The sequence below is a fragment of the Phocoena sinus genome, chromosome 15, assembly GCF_008692025.1.
Source record: "Phocoena sinus isolate mPhoSin1 chromosome 15, mPhoSin1.pri, whole genome shotgun sequence".
Classification (NCBI taxonomy): domain Eukaryota; kingdom Metazoa; phylum Chordata; class Mammalia; order Artiodactyla; family Phocoenidae; genus Phocoena; species Phocoena sinus.
Window position 1 is genome coordinate 23,917,048 of NC_045777.1, and position 22,848 is coordinate 23,939,895.

The window sequence follows — 22,848 nt, forward strand, 5'->3', positions numbered from 1 at the left end:
GTATATGGTGAGCCCGGGCCATGTGCACATCCTCTCTCTGCCTCCCCCAGCCAGAGTCACTCTCTTTAAACCACACACACACACACACACACACACACGTAGCTTTTTTCCCAAACCAAATGCCTATGCAGCATCATTTTACCAACATTGCACAACCTAAGAGCACTGGTACCTGCTCCCCAGGAGCTTGTTCGTTATATTGGATCTGACAGGCAGGCCACAGGCCAGGTGTAGCTCTTGGAGGAGGCTCTCTGTCAGGTGAGATGGCTTAGGGAAGTGCCTTGCCCCACTTGTCTGTTTGCCCACAGACTGTCCTGTGGCCCCCATGCTCCCCACATAAAGGGTAGGCTTGGTGGGGAGGGAGTTTAGGAAACCATGTGGAGATAGCCGTGCACACAGCCCCAGGAAAGGGTCAGCGTGCCAGCTCACAAATAAATAAACTCATTCATTAGCACACTGCTGAGACTTGAGTGTGGCCGTGTCAGCTCTGCTTTCTTGGCCCCAGCCGGTGGCGGAGTAAGGCAAACAAGCTGTGTGAGTGTCCCTTTGGGATTCCTTCATAGCAGCCAGAGTGACAAACCTGCCCAAGTGCCCACTAGTCTTCACTGAATTCAAAATCAGATCCTCTCTGAGCGGCTTATAAACTACCATGAGGGAGAAACAAGACCAAAACACAACTGGCATTGTCAGAAGGCCCAAGCAGAGCAAGTGAGACAGCATGCTGAGAGCTGCCAGGACATGGCAGGAGGTCAGAGTCAGGAATAACAAGAATTCTTCCTTCCCAGATTTAGGCAGAGAGGAGGAAAGCGTGGCTAGGAAACTCTCCTTCCTTTGAACTCTGCAGGCAGTGTTGTCTTCCTCCGAGTCTGACCTAGCTGGAAGAGGCCCTTGGAGCTGTGCTGTCACAGGATGGGGAAGCAGTCAATACTGACACTGCCCTGGGAGGCACTGTGGCTTGAGGGAGAGAGGGGGAGCCCAGGCTTCACTCCAGCTCCCCTCTCCTTCACTGAGCAACCTTCAGGTACTTAACCTCCTCAGAGTGTCAGTTTTCTTTCCTGTGAAATGGGGACAGTTATACTTAGATGGTGATGTACGTTGAAAGAGATAGTGAATGAAAATGCATCTTACAGTGACAAGTCTCATATTAGAGGACTTAATAGACGGTAATAATCATTATTACTATTTGCCATAAGGCAAAATTTAAATCTTAGCCCTTTATATTTTGAGACTCCTAGTGAATGAGTCTTTCTTCCCTTTCCCCCTGTATTTTAGATATTAGAGAACCATCAGACTAGGGTTTGAACACTCCTTTTTTTCTTTACTTTGCTAACTGGGTTATTTGCTTTCCTTATATGTAAAAGAGATCAGTATTATTTATGAGGCACTGGAATCACTGAGAGACAAGGATAGTACTGTGAAGCTCAAAACCTCAATAATAAATTGTGGGTTAAGAACATCATCAGACTCGGGAGGGGCAACTGGAATTGCTCCTAAACAGAGGGTGGTTGATGCATAGATTAAGTCTATACTCGGAGTAGGTACTAAGTAGATACTTGTTAATGAATGATTAAATTAATTATTTAATACAAGAATTTAAAAATTACTAGATTGTCTCTTTCTAAAAAGACTAAAAACTAGACTTTATTTTTTAGAGCAGTTTTAGGTTTGAGTGGAATATTGTCTCTTTTTAAAGTTTCTTTTGCATCCTTAAGGGCAATTTTTTTTTTTTTTTTACACGGACCTCTCACTGTTGTGGCCTCTCCCGTTGCGGAGCACAGGCTCCGGACGCGCAGGCTCAGCGGCCATGGCTCACGGGCCCAGCCACTCTGCGGCACGTGGGATCCTCCTGGACCGGGGCACGAACCCGTGTCCCCTGCATCGGCAGGCGAACTCTCAACCACTGCGCCACCAGGGAAGCCCAAGGGCAATTTTTATTATGTTTTAGCATTGAAGTCTCCCCTCTCCCCCTTCCTCTTTCCCCCCAGAACAGCTCTGAAATTATGAAGTTTAATCAGTAGCAAAATGTAATTTGACCCCTCAACATTTAATTTAAGCATTTATTATGAGGAATACATCCGTGATGTAAATTGAAGTAAAGCTGTCCTGATCTTTTATTTAAACCTAGTATTCTCAATTGTGGAATAGTTTACTTAATGGCTCAAATATTATTGTATGGTCAGAGCCTGTGACACGTGTTGGCTTTGTTTTGTAGGGGGTACCAGGACCATCAAATCTTTTTTGTTTACCTTTTACTCATTTTCTTTTCACCTTCCAACATACTTTAACCTATTCTGGATCATTCAGGAGGTCCTGATAACTCTTTTTCTAAAAAAAAAAAAAAAAAAAATTTTATTTATTTTTTTGGCTGTGCTGGGTCTTAGTTGCTGCATGCCAGATCTAGTTCCCTGACCAGGGATCGAACCCGGGCCCCATGCATTTGGAGCACAGAGTCTTAACCACTGGACCACCAGGGAAGTCCCGGTTCTGATAACTCTCAACTGTATTTTGCCAGGCTGCCTTCTTTGAGTTGTACTCGTAGCTATAGCCTCCATGTTGAACTGCTGTTGTGTTTATTTTAAATACATTTTTAGGTTCTTTCCTTTTAGTCTGCCCCCAGTTACTTTTTGCTGTTGTAGGTGTGTTTGCCTCAGGTTAGCCAGTCTTTTCCCTTCTGGTATTTTATTTCTAATATGATGTTAGTTTTGAAACTTAAATTATTGCCCTTGTGAGGGTTAAATGAAAAAGTAAATGGATTCTGGAAGGTTCGTTCTAGTCATTAAAAGAGGCATAAAAACAGTCTAACTCTGGGATCAGATTATCAGGGTTCAGATCCCAGCTTTGACACTTAACAAGTTTTGTAACTCTGGGCACGTTACTTCTGTAAGACTCAGTTTCCTCAGCTGTAAGGTGGGGACAGGAAGAATACCAACCTCCGATAGTTGTTGTAAGGATTAAATGAAATAATGTATCTGAATCACTTAGCACAGTGCCTGGCACGTAGTTGTGTTAGCTGTTAATTACAGCACTTGTCCATTTTTGCTATTAAAGGGTTTTTTTTTTTGCTTTTTTCCTATTTCTTAGTCTTATTAGAATAGGAAAAAATTGCCAGATAAGCTGAATTCAGCCTGGATCAGATGTTACCCTAACAACTGCTAAATAAATTACTACAACTCTATTATCCTAAAAAGGGTTTCACTGGGGTGACTGTAGTATCTATGGATGGAGCACAGAGTTGGAGTTGAGATTTCTTCACCACCATCCTTCTGTAACAGATTGTTTTTTCAACATAAGAAGAGTGTGTGTAGAATGCTACCATTGTGGAAAATGGGGAGAAAAGGGAAGCTACTATTTATGTAAAAAGAGTACATATACACTAAGTTGGTATATATATATAGATTACACGTGGAAGGTTTCCTAAGAAGCTGCTAACTGTGGTTGCCTTAGGGAGAGGAACCTGGTGATTGGGAGATGTGGGTAGGAAGGGGACTTAACATTCTTTTTAACATGTGCATGTATTATCTATTCAAAACATTTACTAAACAAAGAAAGGAGTAGACTGAACTTGTAGGCTTCAAGGTTAGGTACCCTAAGAATTGACCTTCAGCTTGATCTGGACATTCCAGGCAGCTGACTGTCTAAGATGTGGGCCCCAGCCTTCAGCTATGCTTTTTCCTTGAAGAGGACAAACACAAAAGTTCTTCACAACAAGATGACTTTTCTGTCCTTAACTACCTAGAGAATTTGATTCACAAATTCAGGACAAAAATAAGTTGAGCCTTTAGTTAGCTGAGTTTGGTGATGGTGGATGAATGGGCAGCCCTGTGGATCAGAATCTTATTTTCCCAGTAGAACTCATGGTTATCTTCACTACACTTCCTGTTGATGAGAAGACTGATTGTTTTGATTTTATAACTTTATGTGAGATGAAATTTACTGTAGAACTTTATATTTGATAGTGTTTTCAAATTGTCATCAATTGTCTAACAGAACTAATTAGGTACGGTGTTTTAGGAATAATTAGAATTTGCCCTTCTTTCATTTATCAGGCTTGAATCTATATTTTTTAAACTCTTAGTATCAGCAAAATTAGGTGCAGGTTGCAGCAAACTTTGCTGTTGCATTTCTCTCAAAAGGTAGATGTACACTTAATTTAAATTTCTGGATCAGACAATTGTAAATACCATAGTTCTACTGAAGTAAATATTCACCAAATTTGTCATTTTTCAGCCTTGGAAAGAAAGGGTTTCCAGCTGGGAAGAAAGAAAGGGTTAACTTCTGAGAGACTTATCTGTTCTTAAAGCCAAGGTCTTATTACACCCCTAATCTTATTACACCCCTTCTTCCTGAAAAACATTCAGTGGCTCTCCTTTGTCTGCTGAGTGAAGTCCAGACTTTTCAGCATGACATTTAAAAGCCCTTCATGACCTTTCTGGCATATTTTTCTGTTTCCTATACTTCCCTTCCACAAAATCTAGGTATTGTCCCTGTCCATGTGCTGAGCTTTCCATGGCCCTGTCTTTGTTCATAATGTTCCATCTGCTGGAAATTCTCTTTATCTTTTATCTGTCCACCTGCAGCTCACCTTTCCAAGCCCCAGGTACAATGTTTCATTTTCTGTGAAGCTTTCCCTGATCCCACTCAGCCAAGAGTAATCCTCTCAAACTCCATTGCACTTTGTGTTCCTCTCGGGACACTTACTGCATTCTCTCTTAGGGCTCTTGTCTCCCCTAAGGAGACCAACTGCTCCTTGGACTCTTGTTAACCATCACTCTAATCTCCACACAGTAGGAACTCAATTTATGTCCATTGAGTGAATTAAGTGTCAGTCAGCATCTTGAAAGTATCTTCAATTTGCTTTACCTTTACAACCCAGATAACCATTTGACTGTAAGGGCTATAAAACAAACTGCTCTGAAACAAAAAACACTTCACTCCATGTTGATATAGTTAGTAAGTTTATGGTCTGAGAAAATCTGTGCCTTTTAAACCTCAGAGGGCAGGTGTATTAACAAACTACAGAATTTTCATATAAATGAAGAATTCCATTACCTCACTATTGGTGTTGTTGAATTGGCCTCTGACGACACTTAAGCATCAAAACACACAGCGTCTTTTCAGGTGGAGAGGCTAACTTTGGTTAACTTTAAGAAAAATATTATGAAAAAGGACTGTTGAACTTTCCCCAGTTTGTTTCTGCCTTGGAATATGCTCTATATCATATAAAGTGGCCAAGTCTTTTTCCATGACCTGTTTTTATTGTCACAAAGTGTTATTTCTTAGGCACTAACTGGGTTCAGAGGTTACAAATTTAGAATCACAGCATCAGCAAATCCCGAGGTTGGAAGGGACTTTAGAAATCACATAGTCAGCCTTCCATCAGATAGATAGCTGAGTTGCAAATTCTCTACTTTTTGAGGTCATCCATTACATTATTCAAATCTTCAGAAACTCCCCTATTAGAAAGTTTTTACTTTCAGCATTCAATGTTGAGTAGTTTTTCTCCCTCTGTGACCCACCCATTCATTCTGATTCTACCTTTTGGATAAACAGTCTAATCACTTTTCTGCAATATTTAAGGCAACTGTCCTGTTTTTCTCCAGGTTAAATATCTTCTGATCTTACAACTCTTCCTCTTGTCTCTTAAAATATAATGTTCAAAACTGTCGACAGTATTCCAAGTAGAGTCTGACGTGTGCTGAATAGAACAAAAATCTCACTTTGTACATGAAGATATTATATTTGCATTACTGTTTCTAAAATCACATTAATTTGGGGGGCAACCATATCACCTTCTTGACTCCCCTTCAGTGTATACTGTCAACGTAAGCCAGTAAGGCTTTTTCACACATAGGTGGGCATGACTCACCAATCCTGTACCTCTACAGCTGTTCTTTTAGACCCAAGTGCAGGATCTAGATTTATCCCTGTTAGATTTAGCCCATTGAAACAGTCTGTTGAAGTATTTTTGGTTCATGGTTGGGTCATCCAACATATTTGTCTTCCTGCCCAGCTTCTTGCAGTCTACAAATTTGATAAGTATGTTTTCTTTTCTCCATCTTAGTCATTAACAGAGATGTTGAGGCAGGCCAGGCTGGAATCATTCCATTGGACCTTACTATTGCTAGTAGATTTAAATGGGCAGGATTAATTGTGTATGGAGATAGAATTGTCGGTTTAGACTGAATACTCCATAATTATAGTAGGAGTTGTCTTTTAGGTGAGTAGTCCTATTGTAGCTGCTTAATAACTATTTAACAAGAGATAATAGAAATACGTGTGGTCATAAGAATGAGATTAGGAGCTATCTTGGAAAGTTGGTGACCCTGTTTATATTCTTATGTAAGGTCTTAAGCAGAGAGCATTCTGGACTGATTAGAGGCAATGTGGTATAGGGGAAAGAGCCCTAAACTTGGCCCTGAGATGTTTTATTCATTTATTTATTCAGAAAATATATATTGAGTGCATACTATACTTAAGCCCTAGATATACAATGATTTTAAAAAAACCCAAAAAAACCCAGACTTGATGTCTGCCTTCAATGGAACTTACATTCTAATGGGGGAAACAATTTGATAATTATACAGATGAAATCATAATACTTTCTGTCATCTATATTCTGGACGGGTACTATCCAACAGAAATATAATGCAAGTCACACATTTAAAAGTTGCTAGTAGCTCCATTTAAAAAAGTGAAAAGAAAAAAAATGAAACTAATTTTAATAATAGGTTTTCTTTAACTCAATATACCTGATAATATTTCAACATGTAAGCAATGTAAAAAATTTGAGATATTTACATTCTTTTTTCCTGAACTAGATCTTTGACATCTTAAACTTATACCACATCTCAGTTTGAACTAGCCATATTTAAGGTGTTCAGTAGCCACATGTAGCTAGTGGCGTCCATATGGGACAGCTCAGTACTACTATACCCACCTTTATAGACTGCTCTGTGGTGTTGGGCACATCATTTTCCTTCTTTAGAACTCCTGTTTTCATCAGTAAAATGAAGGATTCAGACTTATCTTTAAACAACTAAAAGTGGTCCCTTTCATGTATGAGGGAGCCTTCTGAGGTGCTCTAAATAATCTATGTCTTGATGTGAGTGGTACTTACATGGGTGTATATTATATGTAAAAATTCATCAAGCTGTACACTTAAGATTTATGTACGTTTCAGTATCTATGTTATAGCTCAATAAAAGATTTTTTTTAATCACTTCTAGTTTTTTGATTCTGTGCCCTTTGATAAAATGACTCAGATGAGCTGACCTTCCGTGGAAATGAGTGATGTGAAAAATGCAAACAGCCAGTGACTCTTTATGTCTTCTTCCCACCCAGGATGTGTCTAGTCCGAATGAAGCAGGAAGGCCGGAGTGGGAAATACATGTGTCGTATCATAGTTCATTTTATGTGGGAGGATGTTGAGCAGCGTGGCAGAATCATGGGGGTAAGTGAATGCTATCAGATTCTGGTCCTGGAAAACTCCAATGAGGGGTTGCCTGACTGGAGTTGAAGTTTTATCTGTTCTAGAATGGCCTGATGTCAAGTGGTAATTCACCTAGAGTCACTTCTGCCTCTATGAAGACTGGCATGCTACAGACACTTTATTTATGTATTTGCCCACATTACCATGCTTTGTCAGTGTGAGTACATCCTATGTACAGAGATGGGATTATTAAGTCCAAATCATGGTGATAGGAGGGATGGATTTGGTAAACAGATAAAATCAAATAATAATAATCCAGTTTTAGGACACTTTGCCTTTGATACCAGTTCAGTGTGTCAGTTCACAATTAGTTTGGATGGAAAGACCCTGGCATGGGGCCTGCACTGTGCTCAAGAACTTAAAAACAAGCTTCTTGATCACTGACAACCTAGAATACTTTGGCAAGGTATCTACTGAAAAGGTACATTAGTATATTTAATAACCTGAGAAAGGAGAATATATAGTATGTATATAACAGAATATGATGACAATAGAAAGCCAAAACCAAAACATTAGGATACAATTGGTTATATAAATAGTAATCTCTTCCTTTGTGTATATTGTGTATTTTGTGTATCTAGACCGTGTTTTAGTAGATTGTAGTTCCTTGTTTTTTTCCCATATCATTGCCTCCTAGCTTGGGAGCATCTAAAGCCAAACCGTCAGACAGGGTCACAAAATGGGTTAATCTGGTTTCTTTCATTACAGCACAAAGTTCTGTGGTTTTGCGTGTATATATTTTATCATATATGATATCATCCTCTATGCACTTAAATGCAACTTTTTTTTTTACTCAACAATATATCTTAGAGATCTTTCCATGCTGCATGGGAATTAAGTGGGAGATCTCCCACGTCTTACTTTTATCTACTATAATTATTTTCACACACTTCCTATGTTATTGTCTGATGGTATCATGTGCTCACTCTATGTGTGAAATTATAGTCTTTGAGACTAAATCATGGAAATGATGGTTGCCTGCTGAGAATCTGGATTGAGGGTATTTTCAGATTCTCATGACTTTGGAGGAAATGCATGTATAGAAAGCACAGTAGACATGGGTTCATCTTTTTATTTATTTTTTTAAATTGCTTAGTAATTTATTTATTATTATTTTTTTTTTACATCTTTATTGGAGTATAATTGCTTTACAATGGTGTGTTAGTTTCTGCTTTATAACAAAGTGAATCAGTTATACATATGTTCCCATATCTCTTCCCTCTTGCGTCTCCCTCCCTCCCACCCTCCCTATCCCACCCCTCCAGGCGGTCACAAAGCACCCAGCTGATCTCCCTGTGCTATGGGGCTGCTTCCCACTAGCTATCTACCTTACGTTTGGTAGTGTATATATGTCCATGCCTCTCTTTCGCTTTGTCACAGCTTACCCTTCCCCCTCCCCATATCCTCAAGTCCATTCTCTAGTAGGTCTGTGTCTTTATTCCTGTCTTACCCCTAGGTTCTTCATGACATTTTTTTTTCTTAAATTCCATATATATGTGTTAGCATACGGTATTTATCGTTCTCTTTCTGACTTCACTCTGTGTGACAGACTCTAGGTCTATCCACCTCATTACAAATAGCTCGATTTCGTTTCGGGTTCATCTTTAGATAGCTTCACTGACATTTACATGCCTTTCTCTGGGACAGCAGACCATTAGCATTTCTGTTCATTCTAAGAAGATGATAGCATATTTCAAAGTTTTAGCTGCTGTCATCATCATCTTCTTCATCATAATCATTATAATCATCTGTTTTGGAGTTGGTATTCACCTGTGTTTGTAACTACACTCTTTGCTTCCTTCTTCATTTTTCTCACTGTCATACCTTACTGCTGTTTAGCTGCCCAGAGTGGGATCAGCAGTCTTTAAGCTCTTCAACCAGCTGAGTGTTCCACATGCCCTCAAGTACTTACTACTCAACTCTGTGGCAGCTCACAGTGGATATACAGTAGTGCTGGCAGTCTCAAATCATCCCATTTAATGATGACCAGTGATACCCCCTGGCCAGCCAAAGCCTCGGCTGACTGCCATGCAGTTACACAGTAGTTCTTCTATGAGTTAGTCTGTTTTCTTATCACTGTTGATTAAACTCTGCTGGAAGTGGGACCACTAGAGCCATGTGGACCACAGCTGTCCCCAACTGAATAGCTTAATGAGTCATAGGTTGCCAATTCCTGGACCACAGGAACCTTTTACTCTACCCCACCTCCACCCCCAAATGGATTTCCTTTGGGACCTACATATATATATCTCCATCACAAGGTTCAACAATTTGAACCTTCTCCCATGTTACTTTATAATGTCCCTTCTGCTTGACTGTATGCTATATAAAGGCACGAAACCTGTCTTATCCAGTTTTTTGTTTACACAGTAAACATTGGATAAATAAATACTTGTTGAATGAATGAATAAATTGAACTTCAGCCTCTGAAATTCTGTTTTAAAGCCAACTTATTTGTCACATAGATCATACTCGGTTTATTAGTCTCTGGTCCAGGTGTACGTCAATGCAGTCCTGCAGAAATTAGCCTTTCTTTTTTTTTTCTCCCATTTTCTCCAACCATTTTTTTTAATCTCAATTGTTCTACATATGATGCTGTTCTATAGTGAAGTGTGTTAGACCACCATTTCTCAAACTTTAATGAGCCTACAGTTCACCTGGGGATCTTGTTAAAATACAAATTCTGATTCAGTAGGTTTTCAGTGAGGCCAGAGAGTCTACATTTCTAAAAAGCTTTGGGTGATGCCAGTTCCACTGGTGGGGCTGGGTGGGGAGAGGGGCAACCACACGTTGAATAGCAGGGTTTCAGATGATCCATAATGCTCCCCAAGTATAGACTCTTAAATTTGTCTTCATGAACAGAAATGCCAAGCTCAAGTTTAGTTACAAAGACTATAAATAAAAGATGATATAAAAATAATAGAGGGACTTCCCTGGTGGCGCAGTGGTTAAGAATCTGCCTGCCAATGCAGGGGACACGGGTTTGATCCCTGATCTGGGAAGATCCCACATGCCGTGGAGCAACTAAGCTGGTGCACCACAACTTCTGAGCCCGCGCGCCTAGAGCCCGTGCTCCGCGAGCAACAAGAGAAGCCACCACAGTGAGAAGCCCGCGCACTGCAGCAAAGAGTAGCCTCCGCTCGCCGCAACTAGAGAAACCCCGCACGCAGCAATGAAGACCCAACACAGCCAATAAATAAATAAATAAATTTATAAAAAATAATAAAGATTTCAAAGAGTTGGGGAATTAATATTATTACGTTTCTGTTATAACTGATTTGCTCCTCCCTTTCCAACCTCATGCTATAAACAGACACCCTTTTTACAGGCAAGAAAATTATATATTAGCCACTTCTCAGTTGTTAGTGTGACTGTGTGTGTGTAGAGGGGACATTAGTCTTTGGCGTTTGTACAACCTAAAGAAATGAGAAGGTTAGGCTGGAGAAGAATGGCATGTGGCTGGAGAAAAGTAGCAGCCAGAGGGAGCCAGTCTGGCCTGGTTCTGACCCTGGCTGGCAAGTCTTTTCTCTTCTCCTTGCTTCAGTTTCTTGGTTAAAAAAAAAAACTTGGGGGGTGGGTGACTACATGATTTCCAAGTTTCTTTTCAGCTTTGAAAACCTATGATGTGAAGGTGGTAATTTGCAAATCTATTTCTGTGTTACTTGGCATCTTTAAGAAAACTCATATAAAAAGTAGAATTTATAAGACTGATCAATGTAGTGGTGATTTTTCTTATGCCAAAGAATTCTTAGAGGCCATTACTTTACTTGAGTAGATTTGTGTGGGGAAGATTGAGAATGCAAATTAATGACACATTAGAAATTTGGATCAAGAAATCCTTTGAAATTAGAGTTCCTGTCTCATTTGGTGAGAAAATTTTCACTTTCCAAAAATTTGCTTTTTACCAGCTTTTTAGGAGCCCAACTATTGTGAAAAATATGGCAGCCTCATATATCATCAGTGAAGCTGGTATAAAAAGTAAGTGTTAAATTTGAGGTTACAAAAATCACATCAATAATTTAGTGTTCTGACTTAAAAAAAAACATTATTTGGGATTTAAACATATAAATTAGCTGTGGATATAAAGTTCATTATATCACCTCATCTGGTCTTGTTTTATTTCATTAACTGGTTCTTAAAAACCTTTGTGAGCTGAGTTGCAGCTGAAGAGGTTGGAGACCATTTTTCCTTGGGCCCTTGCCTCACTCCTGAGTGTTGGTAAGAGTAGACAACTAAGACTTGACACAGCTGTAAAAACAGCGCCTTTGGCCTCAGCACTTTCTCCTGGTGCAGGCAGATTTCAGATGTAAATTTCACTTTCTACCTCTCCTACTAATGAAGTAAGTTTTCTTTTGCTGGGTTTGCAGCCAGGTGTGTCCAGTCTTGTGGCTAACTGGAGCACTTTACTTAATTTTTCCATTTGTGACATTTCAACCAAACTTAAAAAACAAACATAAAAATTAGCTCAAGGCAGTGGCTCAAAGTGTTAATGGTAACTTTAGGCTGGCTAATCGACTTCCTTTCAGTTCTGCCCTGCCAGACATCTCCACCTTGTGGCTTACAATAAGCAGGTTTAAGCTTTCCAAACTGTGGAGACAAGGTAGGAGTGGGTGGGGATGGGCTTTAGTTAAGAAATTGCAAGTTTATCTCTGTCAGTGGTCCCTGGCATGACAGTTGGCTTCAGCAGGATGTCAGGTGATTCTTGCTCGCTGCTTTTCTGAATAAGGATGAACCTCCTGTCAGCTCATGGTCTCCTGCTCTCTCTGTAGCAGAGCTGCTTGATGGAATGGTGCAGAGGGCCTGGAAAGAGGTGGAGGAGCTGTGGGCTGAATTGGACTCCTTTGTAAAATTCTACTTTGCTTTTCAGAACTAGCATTTTGCTTTGTAAAGTCCTCTGATCATACTCCAGACTACCTTTCCAAGCTCATTTCCCCAACTCTTCTTGAACCTTAAATATGAGAAACCTCTACACATGTGTCTGGTACATAGGAAGCACTCGGTGAACATCACATTCCATCTTTGCCTCACATACTTTATTTATTTATTTATTATTTTGCGGTACGTGAGCCTCTCACTGCCGTGGCCTCTCCCGTTGCAGAGCACAGGCTCCAGACATGCAGGCTCAGCGGCCGTGGCCCACGGGTCCAACCGCTCCACGGCATGTGGGATCATCCTGGACTGGGGCATGAACCCGCATCCCCTGCATCGGCAGGCGGACTCTCAACCACTGCGCCACCAGGGAAGCCCGCCTCACGTACTTTTCACTGCAGCCAAGCTGAATGTTTTGCTCTTCCTGTCTTGTGTCTTTTCTCATGTGGTACATATACCTAGATTGCCCTAACATGCCAGCCGCAATTCCTTCATGTCCCTCCACTTCAAATTGGAAGCCAATCCTGGTTTCCCCTAGCTGTTAGTACCTTAATAATTTATCTTTACCCTTCTTTTGGCTTTTACTGTTTCTATTTTGCATCAGTGTCATTCATGTATTGACTGCCTTCTGGGTGGATTCCTGGGGGGCGGGATCACATGCATCCCTCTTTGTATTCTCCAAAGTGCCAGTCATTGCTCCTTGGCTGAACGTATGCCTGGTAAATATCTGATGAAAGGAGATGGTTCTGGAAGCCCACTATAAGTGTTGGGAAAAGTAGGGTGAGTTTTATTCTGAGGGTATTTGTTTGCTCATTAGTCTTAAATATTGGAAGAAAAAGAAATGAGAAGTTGTCTCCACTCTCAATTTTTCTTTTTCTTTGTCCATGATTTCTCATCTTCTAGTGGGATTATTTGATTAAAAAGAAACAATTTGTAAATAAGGTACATTATATTTCTAAACCAGAAAAGCCTTAAATCTATAAAAGGTAGTAGAAATAAGAATTACATTTACTTTAGATTTCTGGAAATTTCCTTCCAGACCTCTAATTCCATTCCCATCTCTTCCTTCCCCCCACAAAAATCTTCAATCAAACTCCTTTGTTTTACCATGAGGTAAAAATTTTGCTATACTTTGCATCTCTAGGTCAGAATTAAAACTCGCTGCCAAAGGTATTGTTTTAAAAGGCAAGGACCACTTTAAAGGTATAGTTTTTGTGGCCAGTAATATGAATGGTGGAGTGTAAATACAGAGCAATCCCATGGGCTCGAAGCTTGTAAAGTAAGAATACGTTTGTTTTCCAATAGCAATCGTTCTTTTGAACATTTTTTAAATGTCCTAAGATGTTGGAGTGGATACTTATTTATTAGGGGAGAGAAGACTAAATTCTTAGAAGGTAGAGCAATTCCATTTTGGAATTGGCCCATGAATTTGAGCCAGCTGAAGATGTACTTCTAATAGATGCGTTCCTTTCTGTACGCAAGTTTCTTATCCTCAGGCCTTAACAGGTAGCAAGAGTGCATGGAGTGTATGCTTTAGGTGGTTTTCTAACTGACTGGATGCCTGGGTGCATACAACCAGAATGCCAGTCTGATGGCTCAGGTCATGTGACCTTCTGAGTGGCGTACTGGATTCACTCCACTTCAGGGAGTGTCCCTAAAAGAAGTTATAAACGTTTCTGTATTTGAAATTAAATAAAGCATGAAACTGCTGTCTATGCACATGGTCATTTATCTCTCTCATGGCCATTTTTACATTCAGTTGTAGATTGTGAGTTTCCTGAGGTCTAATTCTTACTTGTTTTTCTTTATATTCCTATGGTGCCTTAGTGGAGCTTTGTGTTTAGTAGGCATTCAGTAAATGTTTCTTGACTGAATAAGTGAATTTCATCCACTTTTTTATCTTCAGTTTGCCTCTTGGAATTTCTGTAGGAGAAACAGTGACCTAAATCCATTTTACAAAGCCCTGGCTGACTCAGTGCATGTGTAGTCCTGCCTTCCCCTAATACCTTCTTAAGTACCCCTCATGCTAAGTACTCCCAGTTCAGCTCATCACTGCAGAACTGTTTACCTCTCCAATGCATCACATTTCTTTTGCCTCCAATCTCTCTGGGTGCCCGGTTGCATTTGGTATCTTTTGTACCATAGTCAGAATACTGCTTAGAGCTGTGTGCATCGGGCACAGCTAAAGCCATTTTCCACACCTCTCTTTCAGGGGTCACTAGTGCTACTCCTAAATAAATCTCACTCAGGAGATGGGATAAAGAGCTCCACGAACCTGTTCTTCCTGTGTTTTCCTGTCTCACATCTAAGGTCATCACCACCAGTCCAGCCCCCCAAGCTAGAATTCTTAGAATGTCCTCAACTCCTGCCTCATCCTCTGCATCGAGTTGTCTTGTCACTTTTCTGCCCAAAATATCTCTGGATTTTATCCTCTCCTCTGTTCCATTGCTTCATGTCAGTTCCTCATCATCTGTCCTTTATTGGACATGGCCTCCTAACTAGTTCCTGGACTTTCCCCCTCTAGTGAACCTGCCACCATTTAAGCTGCCAGAGGTATGCTTTTTAAATCCCACATCTGATCATATCCCTCCTGTCTAGAAATCTCTGAGGGACAAAATTCAAACTGTTTAGCAATGGCATAAAGAGCCCTTCACAGTTATATCGGAGAACCTTCTTGGTTGTAATACAACAATCTTTTGTTGTAATAATCTTACACCTTAAAAAAAATAATAAGTTTGAAGCTTTACAAAGTGAAAAATTGGGGGAGAGGCCTTCACATTCTGGCCCCAGCCTACCTTTCTAGTATAATTTCCAGCAAACTTCCCCTACATGCAAATGTTCATGCACACACACACTCTAACACATGTTCCACTCATGCCTCGTTTTCACTGGTGCTGTAACAGTCCATGTTCCTTTATGCTTCTGAGCCTTCTTTCATGCAGTTCCCTCTGTCTGAAGTGGTCTTAACCCTGTCTCCTCTGCTCATGGCACTGTAAGACACAGCTGGATAGTACCTCTTCCAAGGAGCTTTTCCCAGCACCCCCCAGTAATATTAGTATATTTGGCCACTCCCTTGTCTGTATTCCTCCAGCACTTCACACAAACTTCTGAGATAGGACTTACCATGCTGTACTGTAATTACGGGTTTGTGTAGGTCATGCCCATTAGATGGGATAAGGATCCTAGGATTCCTAGTGCTTAACACAGAGTGCCTAATGTAGTCACCCCTCAGATACTTGTTGGGTGTATGTATGTTCTTCTATTATTAATGTCTGGCTAGCACTATCTCCCAAATACTGACTTAATGATCTCTTATGGCACCTGGATTCAATTTCTCTGACCCATCCCCCCCCCACCCCCCCAAAAAAGTTCATTTTTCTCTCTGTGACCTGCCTCATGGATTCCCTGGCTCTCTCATCATTTATACTTTTAATCCACTTTATAGGATAGATGAACCTTAGAACATTAGACTGGGAGCCTCAGAGATTCTCTGGGTCTGAAGGTGCTCAGGTGTGTGTATTTTGAAAAACTTCCCCAGAAGATTTCTGATGCCCATCTCAGGTTAAGGACTATAGATTTGTTCCCACCCTCTCACTTCTGTGGTGAGGAAATGGAGTCCCAGAGAAGTTAATTGATTTGCCCAAGGTCATGCAGCTAGAAAACAGCAAAATGAGGACCAAAAACTAGGGTATGCTGATTCCCAGTCCAGTGTCTGCTTTACTGTACGATGATACCTCTGGGGGTGAGGGGGAAGTGGAAATCAACTTCATAGCAGGTTCCTTCTCCCCTGTCTTGTTACCAGAGACTTCCAAAGACCAAGAGGACAGCTTTTCTTGAATCTAGAACTGTTCCATTTCTTCAGTGCAGTCCCAAGCCTGAGTCCCCTTTATTCAGAATTTCTAACCCAATACGGCAGAGGTTTCCTACTCAACAGGACAGATAGAGATTAAGGGGGAAAAAAAAGACAGATGAGAATGCTAACAATGTTCTGAATTTGTTTCTTTTTCCAGCATTTAGAGTCTGAATATCTCCACATCGTCTGAATTCGCCTTAGTTGATTTTACAATTATTTTTCAGAGACTCCTCGGTTATGTTTTTTTAGGAGTAGAGGAACACCGAGACTGAACACTGCTTGGAGAGGCTGGGCTGAGAGACTAACAAAGGTGGTATTATACTGTGCAAAGCCAATAAATGTATTCAGGAGACACCTAGATGTGTTTCTAGAGGAGGGCATTAGGGGGAGGGGTCTGGTGAAAAGGAAGAAGGGTGGGATTAAGATAAATTAAAATGGGGCCAGCACGTTGGATAAGGGGACAGCCTCTTCCTGTTCCCACCATTGCTTAAGATTTTTCATTCTGCTTCGTTCAAAAATTAAAAGCAGTCTTTACCATATAACCTCATACCCTCCTGTCCCCCACGGGGAAAAGAACTTAGTTTAAAGGCTATTTCAGCCTGATACAGCTGTGTTTATTACTGGAGTGCTACATCTATGGGATGTTCCTGGAGAATCTCAGACTTAAAACTGGAAAAGAACCTTGAAATAATCTAATCCAGAGATTCTCAAAGTGGTCCCCACACCAGCAGCTTCAGCATCACTTAGGAACTTGCTGAATGAGAAACTCTGGAGGTGAGGCCCAGCAATCTGTATTTTAACAAAGCCTCCAGTTTGAGGGCCACTGCTCTAGTCTGATCCTGTCATTTAAGTGATGGAGAAACTGGCTCTGGGAGAGCTGAGTAAGCTTATGTTAGAAACCAACCGAAGAACGGAACTCAGGTTTCCTGATGGCCAGCTCTTACTGCTCCCCCTGCTAAGAGGAGCAGGGTCTGGCATGGACTAGTGACATGTGAAAGTTGAAGATTTCAGCATAATACAGAAACAGAGGTCAGCAATAGTAATAGCTAACAATTATTGAGCACTTTCTCTTTGCTGTGCACTTTATAAGCACCATTTCAGTCTTATGTTTTACAGCAATCTTAACCATGAAATCCTATCCTCATTTTACAGATGGAGAAACTAAGGATCAGAGAAGTTAGTATATTAGTTTCCTATAGCTGCTGTAACAACTTAGCACAAACTTGGTGACTTAAAACAATAGAACCTTATACTTCTGGAAGCTAGAAGTCATTTTCACTAGGCTGAAATCAAGATGTTAACAGGGCCATGCTCTAGGAAAGAAACTGTTCTTTGCCCCTTTCTAGCTTTAGGTGGCTGCTGGCATTCCTTGGCTTGTGGCCACATCACTCCAATCTCTGCCTCTGTGGGCACATTGCATTCTCCTCTTCTATCTGGGTCTAAGCACCCTCTTCCACCCTCTTATAAGGGTGCATGTGATTACAATTAGGGCCCACCTGGAAATCCAGGATAATCTTCCCATCTGAAGATCCTTAATCTAATCACAGCTGTAAAGTCCTTTTTTGCTACATAAGGTAACATTCACAGGTTCCAGGAATTAGGATGTAGATATCTTTTGGGAGACCGTTATTTAGCTTACCAGTTAGGTAACTGAACCAGACTTACACAGTAAATATGAGAGCCTGGATTGGAACCCAAACTTGCCAGACTCTAGAGCCCATGCTCTTAATCACTACTCTGTACTGCCTGAATAGGTCGTTGCTAAAAATTGTGGTTCTAGCATTAGCATTAAGATTTTAAAAGTGTTTACTTCTTCCCCAAACTTGCATTATATTACTGTCATATAACTCAGAACCTGTGAGTCCTTAAGCATCTCTGGTTCTGACTCCTTCAGTTAAATTACTAGAAGGAAGAGATTGTATTTTTTTTCCATTAAAAAAATGGTGATATAATTCATATACCATAAAATTCAGCATTTTGAATGTGCTTTTTTAGTCAATGCACAATGTTATGCAGCCGTCTCCACTATCTAATTCTGGGACATTTTCATCACCTCAGAAAGAAAGCCCATGGCCGTTAGCAGTCATTCCCCATTCCCCTTTCCCCCAGCCCTTGGTAACCACTATTCTACTTTCTGTCTCTGTGGATTTACCTATTCTGGGCATTCCATATAAATGGAATCATATAATATGTGGTCTTTCGTGTCTGGTTTCTTTTACTTAGCATAATGTTTTCAAGGTTCATCCATGTTGTAGCATGTTTCAGTACTTCATACTTTTTATGGATAATCTATTGTATGGATATACCCCATATTATTATCCATTCATCAGTTGATTGACATTTGGGCTGTTTCCATTTTTGGCTTTTTTGAATAATGCTGCTGTGAACATTCATGTACAAGTTTTTATCTGAACATATGTTTTCAGTTCTCTTGGGTATATACCTAAGAGTGGAATTGCTGGGTCATATGGTATGCTATGTTTAGCTTTTTAAGCAACTCAGATATTGTAATTTATATAAAGTTATTTGAATTCCTACTGTGACATCCATTGTTCATTTGTTTATAATGAAATAACATTCTCGTAATGTGTAGTCTTAATCATATTTCTCATCTTATTGCCAAATAAATATTTATACCTGCAATTTTTGACAGTAAAGAGAAAGGATGGTGTGGTATAATGGAAGGAGTTCTGGCCAGCCTGGCCACTCTCTGGGTGAGCTTGAGTAAGTCAAATCACCTCACCTCTCTGGGGAGGAGAGCTTGATGATTTCTAAATTCTCTTCCAGACTTAACATTTGCAACTCTGTGAAAGTCTGAAAAGCTAGCCTTGTGTTAAATCCCAGAGCTTGTGTTCTATTTTTTTAGCAGTTAATCATTCTCTGTCTGATTTCTGTTCCCAGACACAAACAAGGTTTTACCCATCTATCCAACCATTTTATTGTGGTCTGCTAGTTTCCAGGTACTCTGCTAGGCACTGGAGATACAAAGGTGACAAAGATATTGTCCCTGACTCCCCAGTCTAGTAGGAGAAGACAAACATATAAACAGGTAATTATAATATTAAGAGATTATGATATTTAAAAATTGCTCTGCCCAGAGGAGAAAAGCTTGGGGTAGATGACATTTGGTTTGTATCTTTTCGGATGAGTGTTTGCTAGACAGGAACATTCTGGGCAGAGGAATGGCGTGGGTAAAGGCAGTGTTCTGTGAGAGGACAAGAGCATGTTTGCCTTTGTTTGGTAGCTTTTTTCCTCTTTCTCCTGCAGTGGTGAAAACAGACTGTCCAGACTAGCTCCATTTTGAGATCCTTCTGTGTGTCCAGTATTCACAGGCTCATCGACTCAAAAGTCTGCAAAATAACACATTTTGTCAAAGTCCTGGCCACCTATAGGTCTTCTTCCCTGTTTTTTAAGGGCACTTCAGACTCAGTTTCTGAGTCAGGAGATTTCACTGAATGGCTAAGGAGCCTTGATCAAAATTTGGGTTTCCTCCATAGTAGCAGCTTAGTTCGGGCTCTTGAAAATGCCCTTTTGTCCCCCTAAGGGTTTTAGTTACATAAAAATACTAGGAACGTGAAATTCTACAATATGATCAGCACAGCACAAACTAAATTTCTAACCTTTGACTAGAAACATATATGGAAGGCTTTGTGTTTTAAACTGCCCCCTTCCCAGCCTCCTAGGCTTCATGAGAGGTCATTGTACAGCTCTTTCCATGGTCCCTGTTCTCTTCCTTTTTACTGGAGGGCAAAACTAGGGCAGAGAAATAATTTTTATTCACTTCTGAAAGGTTACAGTAATAAAGAAACTCTTGTTAACATCAGAGAACGTTGCAGCCAAGAGTTTTCACAGTCTGGCATTGTTTATTTTACATGTAATTTGGAACCTTCTGCACTCTTAAAATACTGGCACAAAAATGTTTTAACTGTTGAAGTGCTTCATTGCATGCAGTGGTAGTGTGGTGTGAGAGAGGCAGCAGGGCTCTGGAGAGCGGCTTGCCCTGTTCCTTGGAAAGAGAAATGGGGTAAGTGTATGTGTATGTGTGCAGATACACATTCGCTTGTGTATATATGAGTCTCTCTGCACTGAGAATTAAGAACTTTCTCTGCCCTGATGAACTTCTTTGCTTCCCTTGATTTAACAATGAGAATGATGTAACAATCCTGCTTTCCTATTGCCATGGCTGCCAGAAAGTATAGAGCTTCCCTTATTTGGGTATTTTGACATAATTATTCATTATCCCCTTTCTCTCACACACACTTTGTTAACACTTTTCTTTTACTTTTATCCATCAAAGGATTTTCGTTGTTGTCTTGTTAGGTCGAAATTAAGATCTGAAAACAATTGCAGAAGGATCACACGTGTTAAATGGGAAGACTGCTAGGCTGGCGACTGGGCTTCCTTAGTTCCAGGCCCAACTTTCCTTCCAGAGTTTGGAGGACCTGCTCCTTCCGCCATCTCTTTCTTGTCCTGGAGCCTTAATATAGAGCTATATATTAACCTGACCCTTGCTAAGACCCAGGGATTCCCCAGGGCTGACTATGCACTCTAACCTGTCTGGTCTGGGGACAATAGCCTGGTTCCCCATAAGCTCTTCTTCCTCCAAATCTGACACTTTGTTCCTTAGCCTCCAAAATGGAGCTTTAGCAAACGAGGCAGAGGTTATCCCCACCAGGTGAGCTCTGCAGAACTATCTCCAGGCCAGGCCCTTCTCTAGGGACCTCCAGCAGGGGGCTCCTTCCCTTGCAGGAGTTCCACTTCAGCTCTGAGAAAAGGATGCTCTGCTGGTATGTGTACCATGACCACCATGCCCTGCTCGCACAGGCTGTAGACTTTCTGTCACAGCCAGCCAGGGGATCCCACACCCTCTGACCTGGATCCACTTTCAGTGCCCACCAACAGAAGATGAAGTGCTCAGGACCTTGCAGTCTTTCTTTGCTCAGAGAGATCTCTGTTCCCTTTCGGAAGACCCTTGCCTTTGGCTTCTTGATCCACGAGAGCAGTCCCTGTGGTGGAGGATCTGGATGAGTACATGCATATGCAGTTTGGGGCTGAGGAGACAGGCCTTTCCCCAACAACCTAGTGAGGGCCCATGTGTCCTGCTCTTCACCTCTAAGGTATGGGTACTTTGTGCTAAACTCTCCAAAGACCGTTTTCCCAAGCAGTTACCTCCCATCACATGGGCTTTGGAACCACACAGATCTGGGTGCTAATCCCTGCTTTGCCATAGTGTGGCCTTGAGACCCTGGGCAAGTCTCTTTACCTCGCATTTCTTTCTCTATAAGCCACACATAGTCTGACTTAAACAATATGATGGTAGTGAAGACTTAGCACAGTACTTGGCACATTTTAGTGCCACTTGGTAAAATAAGGCACTGTATTTGGACCTTTTCTACAGGACCTAGCATAGGCTGCCTTATTTCAAAAGGATTTGTGTACGCATCTGTCATGCCCCACTGGATTCTGCCTCGCTGGAGGATGGAGATCATATCTTTTGTCTTTGTATCACCCGTTTGCCTGGCATGGGTCATGTGCATAGTAGGCCCTCAGTCGATGTTAGCTGAACCTGTTAGGATGACTTGGACAGACAGGGCAGGCATGAATGTTTTAGTTTCTCCATCTGAACCTGGGGAAATAGTAACCCCTTATTTTGGAGCCTTTGAGGACAATTTAAAACGATATGTGTGAAGTGTTTGGAGTCCTTTGAAAGGAAGGTACTGGGGAAATCAATGGTGTTTTTGCTGTTCTTAGGAAAGCCTTTGTGGTTCCCAGCGAATAAATTACTTGTAGTGAGTTTTCTAACACCTCCTACTCTGCTCTGTTCACTGAGGCTTTTAAAAAAATAAATTAAATAACTGCTGTAATGCTTCTTTGCTCTGACTTATAAAGAGATATAATTTTGGTTTTGGACTTTTGACCCCTTTCTGCTCCCAGGAGAGAAATTTCTATCAGAATAATAAAAGGTGTAAACTGTGTGTGTTGCCCCTTTTCTGGGCCTTGGGTAGTTCAGCTGCTGGGGTTAAGAATCAACGGGCTTGTGGTTTGTACCTGGTTATGGGACAAGTAGGAGACGATTCCCATTAAGCACTCCATGGCATTCTCAGTGTCTCCCACACTACTTCTTTTCATCCCTGTCCTATGCCCTTTTGCTAAAATTCTTCAAATTTCACATGAACTCTATTTTCTTTGGTATTTTGAGCATACTTGTTTACGGCTATATCTCTTCTCTTTCAAAGACAGAAGATGTTTATCATCTGCTGTGCTTTAGGTCCCCAGCTGAGTTGCCTGGCAAAGAGGATCCTCCCTCTAGAGGAAACAGGATGGGAAAGTTGAAAAACCACTCACTAGTCTTAGAGCTGGAAGAGCAGGGAATTAAAACTTGGTCCTACCATTAATCAGCAAGTTCAGATGAAGAACCTGGACCAGGTTATTCCTAAGGGCCCCTTCCAGCTCAGACAAAAATCTGTGAGATAAGAATTTTCCAACCCTGGGGAGAATTTACAAGAGTGAACAGTAGTTTGCCACACTTCCCACTTGTTCTCCAAGCCTCTCTTGCTTTGTAGCCCTGGATGACTGTCCCTGTCCCTAATATCCTTTGCTCAAAGGCCCATGAGAGACTAGAGTGGTTTGGGGACAG

The 22,848-nt window shown here is 41.0% G+C and overlaps 1 protein-coding gene across 4 annotated transcripts in view; it reads left to right on the top strand.

Moving 5' to 3' along the window:
- LOC116740661 (ubiquinol-cytochrome-c reductase complex assembly factor 1) overlaps nucleotides 1–22,848 on the top strand; it is a 92,845-nt gene that overhangs the window by 41,147 nt on the left and 28,850 nt on the right. For all 4 annotated transcript variants that reach the window (XM_032606459.1, XM_032606461.1, XM_032606458.1 and 1 more), the window contains exon 7: nucleotides 7,342–7,450. In XM_032606459.1, the coding sequence (XP_032462350.1) occupies nucleotides 7,342–7,450 (109 nt within the window). The remainder of the gene's footprint in view (nucleotides 1–7,341; nucleotides 7,451–22,848) is intronic.